This window comes from Onthophagus taurus, chromosome 7, assembly GCF_036711975.1.
Source record: "Onthophagus taurus isolate NC chromosome 7, IU_Otau_3.0, whole genome shotgun sequence".
Classification (NCBI taxonomy): Eukaryota; Metazoa; Arthropoda; class Insecta; order Coleoptera; family Scarabaeidae; genus Onthophagus; species Onthophagus taurus.
This window is the reverse complement of record NC_091972.1, coordinates 8,640,795-8,662,666: the sequence shown is the minus strand read 5'-3', so window position 1 is coordinate 8,662,666 and position 21,872 is coordinate 8,640,795. Positions and strand designations below refer to the sequence as shown.

Genomic DNA, 21,872 nt, shown 5'->3' with positions numbered 1-21,872 from the left:
TATTTATGCAACCAGTATTACAAGAATACTGGATGGTGTGTTGTTTTGTAGATAAGTTAACAACCTGCAGAATAGAAAACCCCTTTATTTACTAACAAATCTATAAATAATAATAAAAAATTCTTTCTACGTGTCTCTGAATCATATAAATCTTGATATTAATTGTTTGAAGAGATAACAAGTAAGTTGTAAATGGTTAAATTAGAGAAACTTATAAATTGTGATTTTTTATAGGTTATGCTACATTAATATTCTTCATTCATTATCAAAGTTTTCGCAATTATGTCGTTTTTAAGAGCTTCGGCGAATTATGTGTGGTGCACAACAAGTGTGTTAGGTAAAGGTGCGACAGGAGCAGTTTACCAAGGAGTAAATAAAAAGAATGGGGAGTTAGTAGCAGTGAAAACGTTCAATCAATTAAGTCATATGAGACCTTTAGAGGTACAAATGAGAGAGTTTGAGGTTTTAAAAAAAGTTAAGCATGAAAATATTGTGAAATTACTTGCCATTGAAGAGGAACAGCAAGAGGGTCGTGGGAAAGTAATCGTGATGGAACTGTGTACGGGTGGTAGTCTTTTTAATATACTTGATGACCCAGAAAATACTTATGGATTAGAAGAGAAAGAGTTTTTATTAGTTTTGAGCCATTTAACTGCTGGAATGAAACATTTACGAGATAATAATTTAGTACACAGAGATTTGAAACCAGGGAATATTATGAAATTTATTTGTGATGATGGAACCACAGTTTATAAACTAACAGATTTCGGTGCTGCTAGAGAATTACATGAAGGGCAACAATTCGCTTCATTATATGGCACTGAAGAGTATTTACATCCAGATATGTATGAAAGAGCTGTTTTAAGAAAACCTGTTGGAAAAACTTTTGGGGCAACAGTTGATTTATGGTCAATTGGTGTTACTTTATATCATGTAGCTACAGGTAATAATAATAAGTAACAAATTTATTAATGAATCATTTTTATTTACTTTTTTATTTTAGGAAATTTACCATTTAGACCATTTGGTGGTAGAAGAAATAAAGAAACTATGTATCATATAACAACAACGAAAGCAAGTGGAGTTATTTCTGGTATTCAAATGAAAGATAATGGTCCAATCGAATGGAATCGAGAATTACCAAGTAATTGTCAACTAACAGCTGGTTTAAAGAAAATTGTAACTCCTCTACTTGCTGGTTTATTAGAAGCAGACCAAAAACGTGTGTGGAGATTTGAAAAATTTTTTAATGAAGTTGTAAACATTTTATCGTGTAAAGTTCTAACAGTATTCGATGTAAATCATCTTTCGAAAATTAAAATTTATATTCATCCAGAAGAAAGATACGAAGAACTTGAAGGATATATTTTTGAACAAACTGGAATTTCCGGAAATGATCAATTATTATTAATTAAGGATGAATTGTTTATTGAAAGCATTGAGAAAGATTCCACTGCTCTTGGTTTTCCCAGTATTTCAGATGATGATCCTTTAGTCCTATTTCATAAAGAAAACAATAATATTTTAGTTACCCCAGAAAATGAGCTTCCAGTTTTTCCAGAATTTCCAAATTTAATTTCTGTGGAAAGTGATGCAGCCCAAGGAAAAATCGCCTGCAGCATTTCTTATGTTTGTAAACGAAGAATTGAAAAAATCTCCCAAAATATCACCTACATGAATTTAGCAACAAATTATTTTACTAATTACATCTGTAAAGAATTGTCTAAATTGAATTTAAAATGTCAACATTTAGATGATATCTCCGAAATTAGTAAACAATCCGCGGAATCGTTTAATTTATCACAAACTTTAATTAATTCTCAACAAGTAAATAACCAAACAAGTTTTCCTGATTACAGTATTGAATTCGATAAATTAATTGAAAACTTTATAAACGAATCAAATTATAAAGTACAAGAATTATATAAAAAAATTGTCGTTGAAAATCTTTTAAAAACAAAATGGGAATCTTCAAGTAGAGCAATTCGAGATCCCGTCGATACATTAGCTTCTGCAAGAGCAAAAACGTTAGTCGAACGAGTTCGTGATTCTTGGCAACATCTCGTTAGAAATCGCGCTACAAGATCATTAAGTTACAACGACGAACAATTTCACGTTCTCGAACGCATTAAATTAACTGAAACAAATCGTTCATTAAAAACATTATTAGACGTTGAATGTAATCCAAGTTTTACACAATTAGGTGAAATTTTAGAAGATTGGTACAAATACGCTCAAACGATGTATGTTCAAACGATGATTTTAAATAAAGATGTTGCGATTCATGATAATCGTTTGCACGATCTTTGTGGTGTTATGAAAATAGAATTTAACGAATTTAAAAGTGGCGTGGAAAAAACGTTTTTAGACCGATTTAAAAATGGCGAAAAAGTGACTATGAGTCAAGAAAAAAATAAAAATGGACCAAGTAATCATAAAAAATTACATAAAAGTTTAAAAGAAGCCGAATTGTTAAGAAAACAAATTATGGAATTGTTGTGTCAAAATAAAGAACTTGTCGATCAATTTGAAATTATTGCTAATAATAACAAAAAAAGTGAAGATTTATAAAGTGTTAGGATTTAAGTTATTTTCTAAGGTTGTTTGAGCATTTATGATTTATTAAAAAAAGGTGCTTGGAGATTAATAATAAGTATTCCATTTTACTATTATTTTTGTAAGATTACTTTGTTAGGAATAAAAAAATTTTAAAATATGTCCCAACACAATATTGAGAATCTAAAAAACGATGTATATTAATTGCCATGTGTTCTTTTTGTGCATAAATCTATCAAGTTTGGACTGATTTTAAATGATTTTTGTCCAAAAATTCATCTTTAACCCGGCGAGACGCGAGCATGTAATTAATACTTAAGAACCTGCGCTGGGTATTTTTTCAAATATACATGAATAAATTGTTTTAGCACTGACTATAATAGAATACATAAATATAACAGAAGTATTTAGTTGCAGTTATCAGATCTGTTATGTACAATCCATCTGTTTAACAGTTTTAAAGCGATTTTTATAACTGCAAAGAATAGTACCATGTCCTGTATCTGGGTTGTTTTAACCACGCGCGTGTTCTTCCGGGTTAATGAAGTTCATATTTCCAATCTAATGACATAATCGCTATCTATCAAAAAAATCCATTTCAATCTAAATCAATCTCAATCAATCTTATCTGTTATGTTATGATGGAAATAAAACTAAATAAGTAACTCTTGTAGGTTATTTTTAAGTTAAATTGTTACGTACTTTAATTTTATGTTTATCATTGTATTTTTATGAATACTAAGTTGGTGTGATAAATTTTTAGATGTTAATTATTTTTTTTGGTAATCTTTATTAAAATGTATTATTGGTCTTGAACGTTAAAATTAAATTTCAGAAAAAAAGATTGTTATTAAAGTTAAAAAAAATAAGTGTCAAATGTTATTGCCATATATCATCGATTTAAATGAATCAGCACTTTTTTACCATGTCACATTAAATTAAATTATATGTTTAGGAAATTACAATTTCGATTAAATTTAATACTGAAAACACCATACGAGGAATTTATGAGAATGTCAATACAATTTTATTATTTAATAACGTTGACGACAACAATTTATTGCATAAAACTAAATTTTCTTGTGATATATTTCTATATATGCTCATAGTATTATAGACTATTGCTATGTTATATTACAACTTTTATTTAACAATAAAGAAACTTAATTTTTTAAAATAACTTTATTTATTTTCGTTCATTTTAAACTTGTTGCTTCAGAAATTTTTGAAAAGTTGTCTAAAATGGTTTATCATTTTCTGGAATAGTTTAAAATGGACTAAGATCAACTGGATTACTCAAAAATTATTAAAAAAGTGTCAGACATCATTCAATTTGGCAAAACTTGGTGCTGAAACATTCAGAATTAGGCCAAGATTTATCTAAAATGGTTTAATACTTTCTAGAATAGTTTGAAATAGATTAAGATTGACTGGATTTCTCAAAAAGTATTTGAAAAGTGTCAAACATCATTAAATTTGTCAAAACTTAAAATAATAATAAATAATATTTATTAACTTGATGCTAAAACATTCAGAAATTGTTGAAAATTTGTCTAAAATGGTTTGACATTTTCTGGAATCGTTGGAAATAGTTTAAAATCGACTGGAGGACTTAAAAAGTATTGGAAATATGACAGAAGTAGTATAGCTACAAATGTGCGTTCTGGACCAAGTTGGAACTTAAGAGGGTATAGAGGTAGTGGTAGTCTTTATGGAAGACATGTTTATATTTACTTAATAAAAAATAAAGCAAAGCTACGGTTGTGGTTAAAAGACGTTACTTAAAGAAAACCAAGCAGGAGATTTTTTCCTCAATCCCGTTAGCAGTTTGAAGGATCCTTCATAAAAGACGTTACAGCAGCAGCGATCAGCCAGGAGAGATAAAGATTAAAATAAAAAATTAAAGATGTTTAGAGATTATTTATTAATTTAAAAACCATAAATTACATGAATTTAATAAGAGGCATTTATTATGATTATTATTACAATTCAAATATTTTAATTAACATGTAAGTACGCTTTATCAATTTACGTATCCAGATTTTTCATATGTATGTACACATAAATAGAACATTCGTGCAAAATAATTTAATATTGAAATAGTATTATTTAAGTGTTTGCCGAACCTATCCTTTGATATGGGCTCCTTCTGCTGACAGAATGAGAGTCATTCGGCTTGCACATACAACATATCAATCCTATTGTTCCACGTGGAAAATAACCAAGATGCAAATATACCCACTTCATAGGCATGCTGGAGGGTTTGTAAGCCTCGCTAACGACAATGCCTCCATGAAAGTACTAACTCTCATTGAGATCAGAGCATCATGGTTATTTTCCACGTGGAATAATAGGATTTGATATGTTGTATGCGCAAGCCGAATGACTCATTCCATCAGCGGAGGGACCCCATATCAAGGGATAGGTTAAGCAAATACTTAAATGGTCCTATTTTAATGTCAAATTATTTTGCACGAATATTCTATTCATACACTGAGAGAAATGGATTGTACTATGCACTAAAAATATACTATAAGGTATAATCTTTGATTATATATAATATGGATTGAGCCAACGAGAGAGATAGCTTGCGCAAGGTGATCGAACCGAGATAGACATAGAAGCGTACTGATATATAATGGGCGTGCGTTAATTTATAAGATAAAAAACTATCAATTAGAAGTAACATTTATAATACTTACAGGTGATGTGAAACTGTATTATCGCGAACTTTGCACACGAAACAATACATTTTTAAACATAACGGTGTGACTGGCTGTGACACAACAAAATAGTACCGTTTTATGTCTATCTTTGTTACACTTTCACATTATCGCTTTCCATCTGCGTCTATTCACCTTGAGCCACATTTTTGTTAGTAGATATATTCAGTTAGCTCAATCCATATTATATATAATCAAAGGGTATAATACGTTTACTATGAATAGTGACAGCGAGACGAGATTGTATTCAGTACAATAAATATAATACAATGAATTGCTGCATGTATAATATTTTTTCTATAATACGATTCGTACAATCTATTTTTCTCAGTGTATGTACATATGGAAAAGTAGCAGCTTAAGATTTATGGAAAACATATAATAAGTTCCTGAACGTTTTTGTGATGCAGATTAATTCAATGATTATTTCTTGAACAATTCAAATAATAACATTGATCATGATTTATTACAATATTATAACAACACTACGTTACGAAATTTTAAACAATTGTTTGCTTTTCATACAACACCGGCACCGGGTGAAGTGGCTAAAGTTATATCATGTATTCACTCCAATACCGTTGGAAGCGATCTTCTTGGCATAAATACAATAAAAATGTCGTGTCCATTCTTATTAGATATGATTACGCATGTCATTAATACATGTCTCTTGGAAGCCGTTTTCCCTGACTGTTGGAAGATTTCTGTAGTCACTCCATTGCCAAAAGTTAACTCTCCTAAATGCTATACTGATTTTAGACCTAAAAGCATTTTATCTGAAAAAATAGTTTATTCTCAGTTACGTGAACACCTATTGCTTTTTGACATCATACCTGACAACCAGTCAGTTTTTAGACCGGGTCATAGTTGCAATACTGTACTAATGGATGTTGTGGACGGTGTGTTGCGGAGTGTTATTCCAAAGCATTTGTTTGTCTCTAAAGGAGTTCCTCAGGGTAGTATATGTGGTCCTTTATTATTCATCATTTATACTAGTATGTTCTATACGGACTTGAAGCATTGTAAATACCATGCTTATGCAGATGATGATCAGTTATTAATATCATTTCCTCACACCGAGACTAATGTTGCTGCTGTCAATATAAATTCTGATGTGCAATCACTTGTTGACATTTCTGAGTGGCATGGCCTAAAAGTAAACTCCCGCAAATCTAATGTGATAGTATTTGGTAACAAAAATCATATGAAATTTATAAAAGATTATTGACTGATTCTTTGATTTTATCCAATTTTAATCACTGTGACTCGGTCTATGGTGTTTGCACAACTAAGGGCAATCGAAGACTCGTGCAGTATGTCCAAAGTGGGTGTTTAAGACTAATTTATGTAATACGAAAGTACTGCAGAATCTCGCATAATTTAAAAGAGATCATTTTTCACAGGGGAGTACTTTATTTTAAAATTTTAAATAAAAAAACAGCTGTTTATCTGAGCAGGAATATATCGTATCGTACTGACATCCACAATATCAATAATCGTTGAAAAGATGCACTTACAGTTCTTGTATACATACAAGCGATATCTCTGTGAGCGACAGATGGAAGCAATTTAGATTTTCTGGAGTAAAATTTTAATTTTTATTTGCTTTAATTGTTATTCATGCATTCAATTTTTGTTTTTTTTGTCCTATGCGCTATGTTCACTTTCACTACTTACTTACAAGCAATATGTTGGAACCACTTATCAGTCTTTGTGATTTTGGAGTAATTTTGTTTTTTTTTGTAACTTATTTTTTATTATTATTTCGTTTTTGTATTTTGTTTTTTTTACTTGTACACTAATTGTAAGGTTAATAAAGGCATTATTATTATTATATATAAGTTTATGTTCAATATACTTTACACAGAATTATTTAGCCAGACGCAAGCTTTCGTTTGGGATATAAAACATTAAAATCGGTCAAACCGTTCTTTAATTATAGCGAATTTAATCAAAATTAATTTTTTCTAATTGGGGGCCAGGCTTCCAGTCGGTAGATAAATGATAGGTTAAGCAAACACTTAAATAATACTATTTTAATATCAAATTATTTTGCACGAATATTCTATTTATACATACATAAGGAATTTTTATTATTATTCTTCGTAGAAAATATATTGAACACTTCCATATCTTGAGCTAGTGTACCATATGTAAATATAAGTAGAACATTCGTGCAAAATAATTTGATATTAAAATAGTATTATTTAAATGTTTGGCGAACCTATCCTTTGATATGGGCTCCTTCCGCTGATAGAAGGTGAGTCAATCGGCTTGCGCATACAACATATCAATCCCATTGCTCCACGTGGAAAATAACCATGATGCAAATATACACACTTCGTAGGCATGCTGGAGGGTTTGTAAGCCTCACTAACCACAATGCCTCCATGAGTACTAACTCTCATTGAGATCAGAGCATCATGGTTATTTTCCACGTGGAATAATAGGATTGATATGTTGTATGTGCAAGCCGAATGACTCTCATTCTATCAGCGGAGGGAGTCCATATCAAAGGATAGGTTAGGCAAACACTTCAATAATACTATTTTATATCAAATTATTTTACATGATTATTCTATTTATACGTAGATATGGAAAACTAGCAGCTTCAGATATGGAAGTGTTCAATATACTCCACACAGAATTACTCAGCCATAATAGAGAGATATAAAACATTAAAATCCATCAAACCGTTCTCTAGTTATAATCAATTCAATGCAAATTAATTTTTTCTTATTGGGGGCCAGACTTCTAGTCGGTAGATAAATGGTAGGTTAGGCAAACACTTAAATAATACTATTTTAATATCAAATTATTTTGCACGAATATTCTATTTATACATACATAAGGAATTTTTATTATTATTCTTCGTGGAAAATATATTGAACACTTCCAAATCTTGAGGTAGTGTACCATATGTACATATAAATAGAACATTTGTGCAAAGTAATTTAATATTAAAATAGTATTATATTTAAGTGTTTACCGAACCTATCCTTTGATATGGGCTCGTTCCGCTGAGAGAAGGCGAGTCAATCGGCTTGAGCATACAACATATCAATCCCATTGCTCCACGTGGAAAATAACCATGATGCAAATATACACACTTCGTAGGCATGCTGGAGGGTTTGTAAGCCTCACTAACCACAATGCCTCCATGAGTACTAACTCTCATTGAGATCAGAGCATCATGGTTATTTTCCACGTGGAATAATAGGATTGATATGTTGTATGTGCAAGCCGAATGACTCTCATTCTATCAGCGGAGGGAGTCCATACCAAAAGATAGGTTAGGCAAACACTTAAATAATACTATTTTATATCAAATTATTTTACATGATTATTCTATTTATACGTAGATATGGAAAACTAGCAGCTTCAGATATGGAAGTGTTCAATATACTCTACACAGAATTACTCAGCCATAATAGAGAGATATAAAATATTAAAATCCATCAAACTGTTCTCTAGTTATAATCAATTCAATGCAAATTAATTTTTTCTTATTGGGGGCCAGACTTCTAGTCGGTAGATAAATGGTAGGTTAGGCAAACACTTAAATAATACTGTTTTAATATCAAATTATTTTGCACGAATATTCTATTTATACATACATAAGGAATTTTTATTATTATTCTTCGTGGAAAATATATTGAACACTTCCAAATCTTGAGCTAGTGTACCATATGTACATATAAATAGAACATTTGTGCAAAGTAATTTAATATTAAAATAGTATTATATTTAAGTGTTTACCGAACCTATCCTTTGATATGGGCTCGTTCCGCTGAGGGAAGGTGAGTCAATCGGCTTGCGCATACAACATATCAATTCCATTGCTCCACGTGGAAAATAACCATGATGCAAATATACACACTTCGTAGGCATGCTGGAGGGTTTGTAAGCCTCACTAACCACAATGCCTCCATGAGTACTAACTCTCATTGAGATCAGAGCATCATGGTTATTTTCCACGTGGAATAATAGGATTGATATGTTGTATGTGCAAGCCGAATGACTCTCATTCTATCAGCGGAGGGAGTCCATATCAAAGGATAGGTTAGGCAATCACTTAAATAATACTATTTTATATTAAATTATTTTGCAGGATTATTCTATTTATATGTACATATGGAAAACTAGCAGCTTCAGATATGGAAGTGTTCAATATACTCTACACAGAATTACTCAGCCATAATAGAGAGATATAAAACATTAAAATCCGTTAAACCGTTCTCTAGTTAGTTATAATCAATTCAATACAAATTATTTTTTTCTTATTGGGGGCTAGATTTTTGGTCGTCCATACTTTTGCATAAACAACGAGCCGAACACGGTGTCATTCCGAGGGCTACTTTTCTAGTCTTCTTTTTTAAAATTTTATATTTTTAGCTGTACCGGATATCCCGTTAAGGTTATCATAACAACGATATTTATAGAAAATAAGAAATTATATATAGCGCATTAAATTTGCTTTAAAATGTTCTTTATTTCATGATGATATCTCAATTCGTTCTTGAGATACGATTTTTTTTATATTTATATTTTGTGACAAAAAATAAGGGATGATGGATCCAACATCTTGGCTGTTTCGTTTTAATAATTTGTTGGGCACCTGATTCTTTTGCAGGAATTCGCATCTCCGAAGGTCTTGCGACTTTACCGATAAAGTATACTTAGATATTTGTGTGTAAATAACCAAGATACAAATATACCCACTTCATAGGCATGCTGGAGGGTTTGTAAGCCTCACTGACAACAATGCCTCCATGAAAGTACTAACTCTCATTGAGATCAGAGCATCATGGTTATTTTCCACGTGGAATAATAGCATTGATCGTGAAGCTACAGGAAAATAACACAAAAACGACCTTCTTTAATTAGTTATAACTCGTAAACGATGCACTCGATTATCAAGATCTATACGTCATTCGATTCGTCATAGTTTTTTCTATTGAAATCACAAAAAGCCCGTCTCGAATCACATCTCGAATTTTTCCCGTTAACCTTGTACAGCCCTCCGAATAACACCGTCTTCGGCTAATTTTGATTAAATTCGCTATAACTAATAAAAGCTTGCGTCTGGCTGAATGTAGAAGTTATAAACGTTAAATTAACAAGGCGGATACACGCATAACATTGTAGTACATGAAACTGTAAGTGCATTTTTCTCGAAACATCCAAAAAAATCCCAAAGAGACTCCCCCATTAAAAAGCTTGAATTTGATTATACTAGTATTATTTGGAGTGGTTTACACTCAAATTCAAATTATTTCATGTTTTGACAATGTTGATAATTAAAACTATAAAATTTTTCAAGCACAAAATGTAAAAATGTATTGAATTGTACCGTTCTTCAACCACAAATCCAATGAGTAGCGTTCAAGCGGTTTTTATCTGGTAACATTACACCGCTCAAATCGCGAATTATCCCGATATGTTTTTGTAAATTAATAAAATTGGAAACGACTCACCGAATGGATGTTGTTTCCCTTGGATTTGACTTCGAAGCTCAGCTGGAAAGATTAATTAATTAATTTATTGTGACAAAAAAATGAATTAATATAACACGTATTAATTCAAGTAATAAGTTTTATTTTTCTAAACTACTTCATCACCCTTCTATGCCCGCACATCAACTAAAATGCGTTATTAGCGAATCAACTTCCAAGCATCCCCTCCTTAATTTATTGTGTGAACTGGATTGTGTGAATAAACAAAAAATGTAAAAACGACGGGCCGAAGCGGTTTTAAATCTTTTTTTGGTTTTAAAACTCAACCTTTCAACAAAAAAATTACTCGTTTTCTCGAAACATTTCAAATAAAACTTACGTCATTTTACTAAAATAAAACGCACTAATCGAATTTTAAAGTTTAACACTTCCTGCAAAAGAATCAGGTGCCCAACAAATTATTAAAACGAAGCAGCCAAGACGTTGGATCATCCCTTATTTTTTGTGTTAGGAAATATAAATTTTAAAAAAATCGGATCTCAAGAACGAATTGAGATATCATCATGAAATAAAGAACATTTCAAAGCAAATTTAATGCTCTATATATAATTTCTTATTTTCTATAAACATCGTTGTTATGATAACCTTAACGGAATACCCGGTACAGCTAAAAATACAAAATTTGAAAAAAGAAGACTAGAAAAGTAGCCCTCGGAATGACAAAGTGTTCGGCTCGTTGTTTATGCAAGTATGGACGACCGAAAATTTAGCCCCCATCAATAAGAAAAAATGAATTTGTATTGAATTGATTATAACTAGAGAACGGTTTTACGGATTTTATTGTTTTATATCTCAAACGAAAGCTTGCGTCTGGCTAAATGCGTACGTCGAAATGCCCGATTCGAAATATGTAAAGATTTTGATTAAAACAGAAAAAACTAATTAATCAAACACATCAATTATCTCCTTAATTAATTGATCAATTTTAGTCATCAACGTCTCGATCGAAAGTATGATCTAGGTACAATGAATGCGAAGGCAGAAATGCCCGATCTGAAAATTTACTAATTACCTACGTGCGGTCATTTCGGTGGTTCAAATTCGATGTCCGAATAGGCTATCTTGGAAACTATAAGAGTTAGAAAACAAGTAGCTTACATGTCTCGATCTCTTTTTCTAAATAAATTCCAATGTCGAAAACCTCAAAGCGCTATCGTCTTTTGTTTTTCCTTTTGTCTTTTGTCGAAGATATTAAATTTACAGTTTCCTGTAAATTACGGTACTATAATTAAAAATTAAATAAAAACATATTTCTGATATTTGAAACAAATATATTTGTTGAACTATTTAATTTATATTTGTTTTACACAAAAGTTGGAATAGATTGCATCATTTCACATTTTTTATTAATATTTAATATTATTATTAGATGACTTAATAAATTATTGATAGATGGCGCTGATATATTTTTTGTACGAATTCAAATAGATATATAATAATAGCAACATTTGTTTGTATTCTAAAATTTTCTGAAGTGTCACATTAAAAATCCTGTTTTTTAAGATGAATTACGAAAATTACGAAAAGTTTAACATGTTAGACTACATTTCTTCGACGACACTAGATGGCGGCGTTTAGAAATTTTATAAAAAAAGTTTATTTTTAGCTTTATTCTAAAAGAATAAGAAATAGACCTAATGCCAAAAACCTCATAGCTAAAAATAATATAATAAAAAATAAAAAAATAATAAATAATAAAGCTAAAAAATTTACAGTTTCCTGTAAATTATAACTAAAAATTAAAAAAACATTATTAAATCAATATTATCCTTTAAATTCTTCAACACTTCAATTTTTTCTTGTTCATTAATTTTATTTTGCACTATATTAAAGGAACTTGCTTTTAAACTAGTAAAATGTTTTGAATTCTGATCACTTTGTATTTTATTTTAATTGCGACTTATAATTTTTGCCTTGCAAAGTCAAATTGAGAATTTGTAACTGTTGTATGAAGTTAATGAGAAACGTATTCTTCAAGCAAATTTTCATCTTTCACTTCCAGACACAAAATCAGAATTACTTAATCGGAATCAAATTGCAATAAAACTATAAAATAACTACTTGCTGTACGAATTAGCTAAAATAACAAAAAAATTAAAGATGATTCATTTGATAATTAATTTCTTACATGCATTAAGACGGTCTCATCCATCACAATGCTTCCGCCAGCTATAAATTTAATTTTTTGATGTTTCATTTGCAATAAAAACATATTTTTCTCAAAATCTACTTCTCCAATATCCGTCTCTAACATGTTTAAAATTTGAGCGGTTCTTTTCGCCTAAAAATATTTTTTAAATGATTTTTTAAACAAAAACAAAATTGCACCTTTCTTGTGGTCGATGAACATATTGGTACAACTAAAACCAATTCGATAACCGCAATAATAGCCCAAAACATGTTATAATATCTCATTAAATAGTTGTCGCTTTTTATATAGGTGTGCATACAATTTAACATTTCCAAAATAGTTTTTGAAATGGTCCAAGATAATTGTTCGGAGTAAATTGTATTGATTAAAGAAGTACCTTTAAAAATACCGTTGTGAATTTTACTTAAATTTATTAAACAATTTCTAATTTCATTCCAATTTTGTTTTAAATTAAAATTTCTTCTCTCTTTCACAACGAGATTTGTTAAAACTCGATTTAAAATATTAGTTCGATCCCAAAGTATCAAAACGCCAACGGAATATTGTAAAAGTACGAAGCCGCTTATGGCATACGGAACGTTACAAGTTCCAAAATGAATTAAACAAGTTTTAAACGATCCTTTCAATGTTAAACATAACAAAACGTTCCCAATTATTATTATCACTATTAAAAACATTTTTAATATGATTAAAAATATGATACTTTTATAAGAAAAATGATATCCGTGACGTTCAATATTCACATCCAGTTCAATGATATTTTTATAAAATTTTTTTAAATATACTCTTTGTGTGAAGTTTAATATCAAACTTCTAATTGAAATCACCACTCGAAATATGTTAATATAAGTTGCCATTCCATGATATATATCTTCGTACATCGATGATGTAATTGTATAAATCATTAAACAAGAAACCAAGATAATCGTTAGAAAGTAACGAAAATGCGTAGATCCTTCTTCTATTGTAAATTTTCCATTTTCAAGTAATTTTAGTTTTATTAAAAACGTGGGAGATGCTTTAAAATATCTTAATATTCGAGAAAGTTGATAAACATGCGTAGGCGTCATTTCACTTTGTTATTATGCAACAAAACGACAGTAAATAAAATCAATACAAAATCTGCTTTATTATGATTTGATCGGTATCCTTAATTTCACGCAAGCTTAATTTGATTATATATACAAATTGATATTTGATGATATGATTATCTTAGATAATCTTATGACTTTTATTTTGCAGTTTATCTTCATGATTTATCGCAATTACTTTACAATTTGGTGATTGTAATGTAATTAGAAAAAGTTCAAAATGCCCTCTTCAAAACGATGCATCGCAAGGTATATGCTAATTATCGAAATTAGGAGAAAACGAGGTTGAAGTAAAAACTTGCGATAGAAAAGTTTCGATAGATGTCAATTTTAAAAAAGTCACTTCCGGTCTATTTCTAGTAATCAAAAAATGATTTATGTCTGAAATTAAAGCTCAAAATGTCCTCTTCAAAACGATGCATTGCAAGGTATACGTTAATAATCGAAATTAAAAGAAAACGAGGTTGGAGTAAGAAATTGCGATAGAAAAATTTCGATAGATGTCAATTTTAAAAAAGTCACTTCCGGTCTATTTCTAGTAATTAAGAAATGATTTATGTCTGAAATTAAAGCTCAAAATGTCCTCTTCAAAACGATGCATTGCAAGGAATACGTTAATAATCGAAATTAAAAGAAAACGAGGTTGAAGTAAGAAATTGTGATAGAAAAATTTCGATAGATGTCAATTTTAAAAAAGTCACTTCCGGTCTATTTCTAGCAAAGCAGAAATGATTTATATTTTAAATTGAAGCTTGATGGATAGTAAATCTCGCAGTTTATCTTTATGATTTATCGAAATTACTTCACAATTTGGTGATTCTAATGAAATTGGAAAAAAGTAGCCATGGTTGTCCACTCTGTTCCTGACCTCTTTATTAAGGTTGCCCCTCTGGTACCTCTGGTAGATTGTACATCTGTCCTCGTCACTACCATCACTTGACTCTTCATCTTCTTCAACATCATGCCCCTTTCCTTTAGAGTTTTTGACCACTGGAGTACAACCAATAAAAATATAGGACAATCTAGCTCAGATTAAAACATTTATTAATTAATAAACGTTAATTAAATATTATTAATCAATTAATAACAATTAATTCTTTTAACTCCTATGTTAAAGCTATTAAAATTATAGATTACTATTGGTCTAAAGATCTATTTGGTTATTCTCTATCTTCAAGTTCGTTTTGCTTATCCGCTATTACAACACAATCCATTCCAAAAGCATTAATATTTTATACTCGTTAATAATCTCGAACATAACTAAAGGTATTTCCAATTTATTCAATAATTGATTAGAATTATAAATTAGATAACTTTTATGTTATGATATTTTATGTTGGCAATACTGAGTTGGAAATTTGACATATGTAGTAGGAGACGCAGCTTTTGAATTCTTAACGGAAATTTAGTTTTTTTTAAAGCAGCAAAAAAGATGTGTAAAGTTAAAGTGGTGATAGAAAACTGTCTTTGGGACATTCAAAGTGATTAGAAATAACCAAAAATGAATTATTCCCTCGATGTAAGCTTTGTTAAACTTTTCAAAAACATATTGTGGTTTAACAATACAAATTTGGTTATGTTAATTTATTTTTGTTAAATTTTAAAGGAATCCCTTCATTTACGTGTTCCAAAACCGTTACCATGGAAAATACGTAGGTCAGTTGTACAAAGATCTGTTCCAAAAGTTGGTGTAAGCAGTACTCCTGTACCATTGAAGAAATTAATCGATGATGATGTACACAAAGAATTTGCAAAATATCAACAAGAAGATGGTGAAGTGGCCACTATTAGTAGTCCATCAATAACTGCTTCAAGTAAAAAAGTTGAAACATTGCGTGGTGACAATAGCAAAGGACAATCTATTATTTCTGAACATTATATTAATAAAGTAATTCATTCATTTCGTACAAAAAGTAACTCAACAAAGTGTACTGTTGGAAAAGAATCACAAGAAAATAAATCAAATTCAAGCAATTGTGAATCAAATAATAACATTGAATGTGATGACTTATTTAAAAATTTTCTTAAAGATGCAAGTAATGAAGTAATCGATAAAACATCAGATGTAAATAAAAGGCACAAACAGGAAATCAAAGTTAATCGAAAATATGCTATTGATAAATCATCTTCAAATGAAGATAACTTAGAGTTTAGAGAACCACAATCAAGAAAACATAGAGATTTTAAAGGCAAGTCAAATAAACTACATCAAAGAAAATATGGTAATTTATCATCAAATGATGATTTTTCATCAGATGAGTCAAAAAGAAAACATAAAGGCTATAGAAAACGTGATAAGAAATTGCGATATAGATCTAAATACACAAGAAAACAACAAAATTCTGATTCTGAAGATCCTTTAACATCACCCAAAAATTCTCGCCGACAACCTACTCGATCAACATATAAAAAAAACCAACATTACTCAAATACTTTATCTTCAAGTGATGAACTGGATAATGTTGCTGTAAGAAATATAATTAATTCATCAAAAGCTGTTTCAAAAACATTTGGAGTTCATAAACAAGTAACCAAAACTGATAAATCAGTTGATTCTTGTTCAATGAAATTGATAGTACATAATAATGAAATAAAAAATAATTATAAAGGAAGGAAAGGTGTTAAAGAATATTTAGGTCCGTTGTTGAAAAAGCAAGAATTTTGTGAACCAAGTAATAAAGTACAACGAAAAAACCCTGTTTTAATATATGACTGTGGAATTGATGTTCAACAAAATAAAGATAAGAGACAAACGTTATTTGACGACAGTTATGATGGTGAAATTGATGTTGTTGGAGTAGATGATGAACACATTAACAATGAAAACAGTAATTTATTAAAGATGCTTCAGGAATGGGATTCAAACGATGAAGAAATTTTAACTGAGTTTACAAAGAATACAAGTATAGTTAAATGTCAACAAGAAACAGGTAATATCATTTATGTACTATACTGCTTATATGGGACAGTTCATATAAATAATTTTTTTGTTTTAGGTGAAGAAGAAAATAAACAAATTGAAAATACTCCAAAATCTTTATCATCTAAATTACTCCCTGAAATTAAAAATAAAGGTTCAACTTCAAAAATTATTACAAATCCAAGAACTAATATTAATATTATAAGTAATATTGTTCTTAATAACTTAAAAAATAATGAAAGTGATGAAAAAGAAATGATTTCAGAAACTAGATCTCTTCAGATATCTGAAAAAAATAAAATTGATACAGTTGAAGATTTAAATGATGAGGAAATAAATACAAAAAAGTCTCCAAAAAGAAGGAATAAGATAGAGGATACCCAAAAAGCTAAAAAGTCTCTTGATGAGAATTTGCAAAATTTAAGTGAAAAAGAAGTTTATATACGAGGAAAGTCTTCACAAATTGTTACACTACATTCTGATGAATCAAATGATGAAGAATTTAATAAAATAAATAAAAAAGTATTGGTAATAATAAAAAGAATATCTGAAATTGATGGGCAATCTGAATATGAAGAAATTGAACAGAGATCATCTCAAATTGTTGAAGAAAATAATTCAAAAAATAATGTAAAAAAATCTACTTCAAGTAAAAAGGAGAACACAAAGATATCTAAAAAATCCCTTGTTGAAAATGTTGAGGATTCAAATGAAAAAAAGGTGGAATATATAAATAACAACCAATCCACCAGAAAAATCAGATCAAAATCTACAACTTCTCAAAATTTAGAAAAAAATAAAAGGATAAATGAAGAAATAAGTATTAAAAAATCAATAATTCCAGATAGTGAAGAAGAAAAGGAACGAAAATCCTCCCAAATTAATGTAAAAAATACAGACAAATCATACAAAGAAAACAGTGGTAAAAAGAATAATAAAATATCGATGACAAGAAAAAGAAAATCTAATATTGTCCAAAACCAAGTCGAAAGACAATCTGATTGTGAAGAAATACGAACACTTGATGAAAATTTTGCTAATGAAATTGAAGATTTATGTAAAGAGAAAATAAAAATAAAAATACCTACTTCAAAGAAAAAGGGAAAAAAAGAAAACACTAAAAAAACAAAAAAAAATCTTGTTGATGATTTAAATGAAAAAGAGAAGGAATGTATAAATAATAATCAATCAACCAGATCTACCAGAATAACCAGATCAAAATCCGCAATTTCTCAAAATGCTGAAGAAAAAGTAAATGAAGAAATATATAGTAAAACATCAGTAAATCAAGTTTGTGAACATGAAAAGTCTTCCGAAACAGGTGCACAACATTCTAATGAATCAATTGAAGGAGAAAATAGTAAAATAAATAAAAAAATATTGGAGATAAAAAAAGGAAAATCTGATATTCAAAATCAAGGTGAAGAAAAAAGTAATGTAAAAAGAACAAATAAAAAAAAATCTGGATTCATAAATATTGAAACGTCCGGTGTTATAGAAAATGTTGATGATTTAAGTAAAAAAGATAAAAATGTTCTTAATAAAAGTAATGTGAATTTCGCAAGCGATAAAAAGTCAGTTACCACACAGAAACAAACAGAAAAAGAATTATATGATATTGAACATGAATTAAGAGAAACGCATCAAGAAAATAAAATCGTTCAAGATGGCAAAAGAAAATCTTCTATAGCTAAAAGGTTATTTCCATTATCAGGAAGTGAAAGTGACTTAACTGTTTCAAATTCGAAAAAGAACACATCCAAAATCTCAAATGTTGATATTAACTCTATTGTGAATAATGAAGACACATTTAAGCATACTGAAAAAGAAAATACACCTTTACGAAAATCAACAAGAAGCAATAAATTAAATAATTGTGAAACTTTACAAAATAATAAATGTGATGATTTACATAAAGAATCTTTGAGTAGTGTTTTGAAAGAAAATTCAACATCAAAGAGTAATAAGTTGAAAATTCAAACAAACAAAGATAGTAAATTTCAATCCACTTTACAGACAGTGTCAAAAAAGGACAACATAACACCGGGAGTTTCATTATTACCATCAGAGGTATATTTGAGTTCAATTGACGTAGAAAGTGTATGTGTTTCCAATGATAATCAGAAAACAACTCCTTATGTTTCGATTGAAAAAAGTAGTGACATTGAAAATCTTATTCAAAGTCAACAAGCAAGCTCTGAATTTAATTTTACTAAACCAAAAGTGCTACCAAAAAGAAGTACCAGGTCAAAGAAGCAGAAAGAATCTAACATTGAAAATAGCGAAAATACTACTGGTGAAAATAATTCAACATGTAGGTCTTTTTTTTATTTTAAGTTAATAAATGATTTACACAAAAAGTAATTTTGTTTTAGTGAGAAGATCTGGTCGTCAACGGACCCAAACAAAATTTCCATTATGTTATTATATGATGGATTCAAAATCTATCCGTGGCTTTGGTAAATACAATTTTATTATTTCCTTTATCAAAATGTCATTACCAATTGGGAATTATCAATTGTAATTGTTGTTTTTTAGCCGACAAGTCTATAAATATAATTATTCCGAAAAATGTAAAGGAAGCTGAAAACTTTATGAGAGGAAATAGGAGAAATAAATCAGAACTTAGCAATTTAGAAAATGACAAACCATCATCATCCGGTGTTTTAAGAGCTCCAGAACAACCTGGTCCAAGTGGATCAAAAACGAACAGGGAAAAGAAAACTTCAAAATCATCTAATAAAAAATCAGTTTTATCTAACCTTAAAGTAATAGAAGAAGAAATATTACCAATACCAGAAATCATTGTTGACACGAACAAAAGTAGCGGTAAAATGAGGAAAAAAAATAACCAAGAAAATAATAACGTTTTACAAGAAAATAGTAGTTGTAAAAAAAATGAAAAAAGAAAACTTTCTTGTGATGAAATCACTAAAGATGATCACATTGTTGAAAATGATGATTTCAATAATGTTGAAGCACTTGGTAAATAAAACAGTAAAACCTCGATATAATGGAGTTCAGATATAACATAGACAATATTTTTAAATCATACTACTAATATTATCTATTTAATACATACACTGTGTTAATTAATTATCGTACCCGACGTCATCATTGCAAGTATGCAACCAAATACGCAAATCGCGTATTGCAATACCAATACTGTAATATTGGTTGCATACTAATGATGATTAATTAACACACTGTAGATAGAATCCAACTCGGGTTATTCCACAAGTTGTTCTATTCTATATTTGTAGATAAACTCAGGGTTAATTAAATAAACTGGGGGCAGTAGTCTATACAATGTATAAATCAACGACGGTAGTTCTATTTTTAACCGTTATTCAGCGCTAAATTGTATATTTTTATTGAACTAAAAATGGATCTAGCACTACTCCTAGAATTAGAAACATTCGGATTTAGCCATACGTCTCTTAAGACGACTAAACCCGAATATTTCTAGTTCCAGGTCTAGTGTTAGTTCTAGTTTTAGTTGTTATTCAGTGTTAGATTATGGTATATCTAAACTCAATCAAGATCTTTAATTTACATTATGAACCTTAAGTCTCAAACTAACAGCATTACAAAACACGAATAGAATAAATTAAGCATTTGTTAATGCAAAGTGTGAAATAGTAGTCGCTTACCTATGCGTGACGTCACGAACGGGCCTTCAAGCTGTGTACTTATTCCCAGGATAAAGCAATCCTCTTAGATTCTACAATCCTGGGTATAAATATAAATTTGTATGCATTAAAATTATTCATTCAAACAGTTTAAAGCGTAAATTAAAAATTTTTTGTATTATTTCGTTATATCGAGGTATTCTTATTTATTGATTAATCATTTTTTTTTTATTGGGAATCTATTAATCCTATCACTACAGAAATAAGTTAAGCCACCTGACTTTTCAATACATAAATGCAATTAAGTGATTCCCCTTTACCATTAATAACAGTAGTTGAAATTCTATACTTTGAACTTTATGAGGCGTGCTTATGTTGCATTTATAGCCTTTTTTTCTAGATAAAACATATTTCTTTACTAGCTAACATTTTTCTAGTTTGGATTTCGCTTGATTGTATAATCTGTATTGTTTTCTTTTATTTTTTACATTTTTATTCACCTCACAAAACATTCTAAATCATTTCTACACGAAATTGTGTAATATGAACCTTACATTAGTATTGAAAGGGTTAATTTTTATGTACCCGTCTTATTTCGTTATTTTTTTTTTCTTTTCAATTGGTAGAATATTTTAAACGTGGTCAAGAATACATCGCTTTACAAGAAAGCGGGGTATATGAAACTTTACCTTTGTCATATGATTCCAGTACAGCTGGACGCCTCAAAATATGTGGAAGCAAGAAATCGAAAAGGACTTTAGATAATTGTTACATGGTAACTTTTGTTTCTAAATAACATTACATTTGATGTCATCATTGTTTAATAAATTAATGTTTCAGCACCTTGTGGTATTAAGAGGAAGGTGTAAGATTCAAATAAATGATAATGATCAGCGCATTCTGGAAAAGGATGACTATGCATTAATTCCGGTAGGAAGCACCTATTCAATAGCAAATGATGACCCTAATGAGATGCTGGAATTGTATTACTGTCAATACCAAACTAGAGAAGCAAATCTTCTGACAGTCGTTTAAAAATTAGATAAGGAATTTATTTTTATGTATAGGCCCCTGTTTGGCGCCCTTCTCATTAACATTTTTTTTTGTATCTAGTTTTTTTAATAAATGTTTAGTAAATATTTATTTTTGTATAAAAAGATTTATAAAATGTTCAATAAAATTAAGAAAGATATAAATATTAGTACAATAAATAATTTTTGTGGCAATTTCTTTTTAATCATAACATGGCCTCTTCTTAATTTAGGAATTTATCCTGAATATA

The 21,872-nt window shown here is 29.4% G+C and overlaps 2 protein-coding genes and 1 long non-coding RNA gene across 4 annotated transcripts; 2 read left to right on the top strand and 1 right to left on the bottom strand.

Annotated features, from left to right (window-relative positions):
* The first annotated feature begins 64 nt into the window (after nucleotides 1-64).
* Nucleotides 65-3,736, top strand: LOC111424559 (I-kappaB kinase epsilon). The gene is made up of 3 exons (XM_023058142.2): nucleotides 65-181; nucleotides 235-943; nucleotides 1,004-3,736. The coding sequence occupies exons 2-3, from the start codon at nucleotides 283-285 to the stop codon at nucleotides 2,569-2,571; spliced, it is 2,229 nt and encodes a 742-aa protein (XP_022913910.2). The 5' UTR covers nucleotides 65-181; nucleotides 235-282; the 3' UTR covers nucleotides 2,572-3,736.
* A 725-nt stretch (nucleotides 3,737-4,461) lies between these two features.
* On the bottom strand, nucleotides 4,462-7,801 carry LOC111424581 (uncharacterized). The gene is made up of 2 exons (XR_002707622.2): nucleotides 6,113-7,801; nucleotides 4,462-6,055 (listed from the first exon to the last, which is right to left on the bottom strand). It is a non-coding gene; the product is annotated as an uncharacterized lncRNA (long non-coding RNA).
* A 7,589-nt stretch (nucleotides 7,802-15,390) lies between these two features.
* LOC139430385 (uncharacterized protein PF3D7_1120600-like) lies at nucleotides 15,391-21,816 on the top strand. Of its 2 annotated transcripts, none has more exons than XM_071197297.1 (7): nucleotides 15,391-15,557; nucleotides 15,645-16,968; nucleotides 17,035-19,272; nucleotides 19,334-19,417; nucleotides 19,497-19,943; nucleotides 21,217-21,365; nucleotides 21,431-21,816. In XM_071197297.1, the coding sequence occupies exons 1-7, from the start codon at nucleotides 15,540-15,542 to the stop codon at nucleotides 21,623-21,625; spliced, it is 4,455 nt and encodes a 1,484-aa protein (XP_071053398.1). In that variant the 5' UTR covers nucleotides 15,391-15,539; the 3' UTR covers nucleotides 21,626-21,816. The 2 variants fall into 2 exon arrangements, with proteins under 2 accessions (XP_071053398.1, XP_071053399.1); XM_071197298.1 differs by having other exon boundaries at nucleotides 21,299-21,365; nucleotides 21,431-21,521.
* The last annotated feature ends 56 nt before the right edge of the window (nucleotides 21,817-21,872 follow it).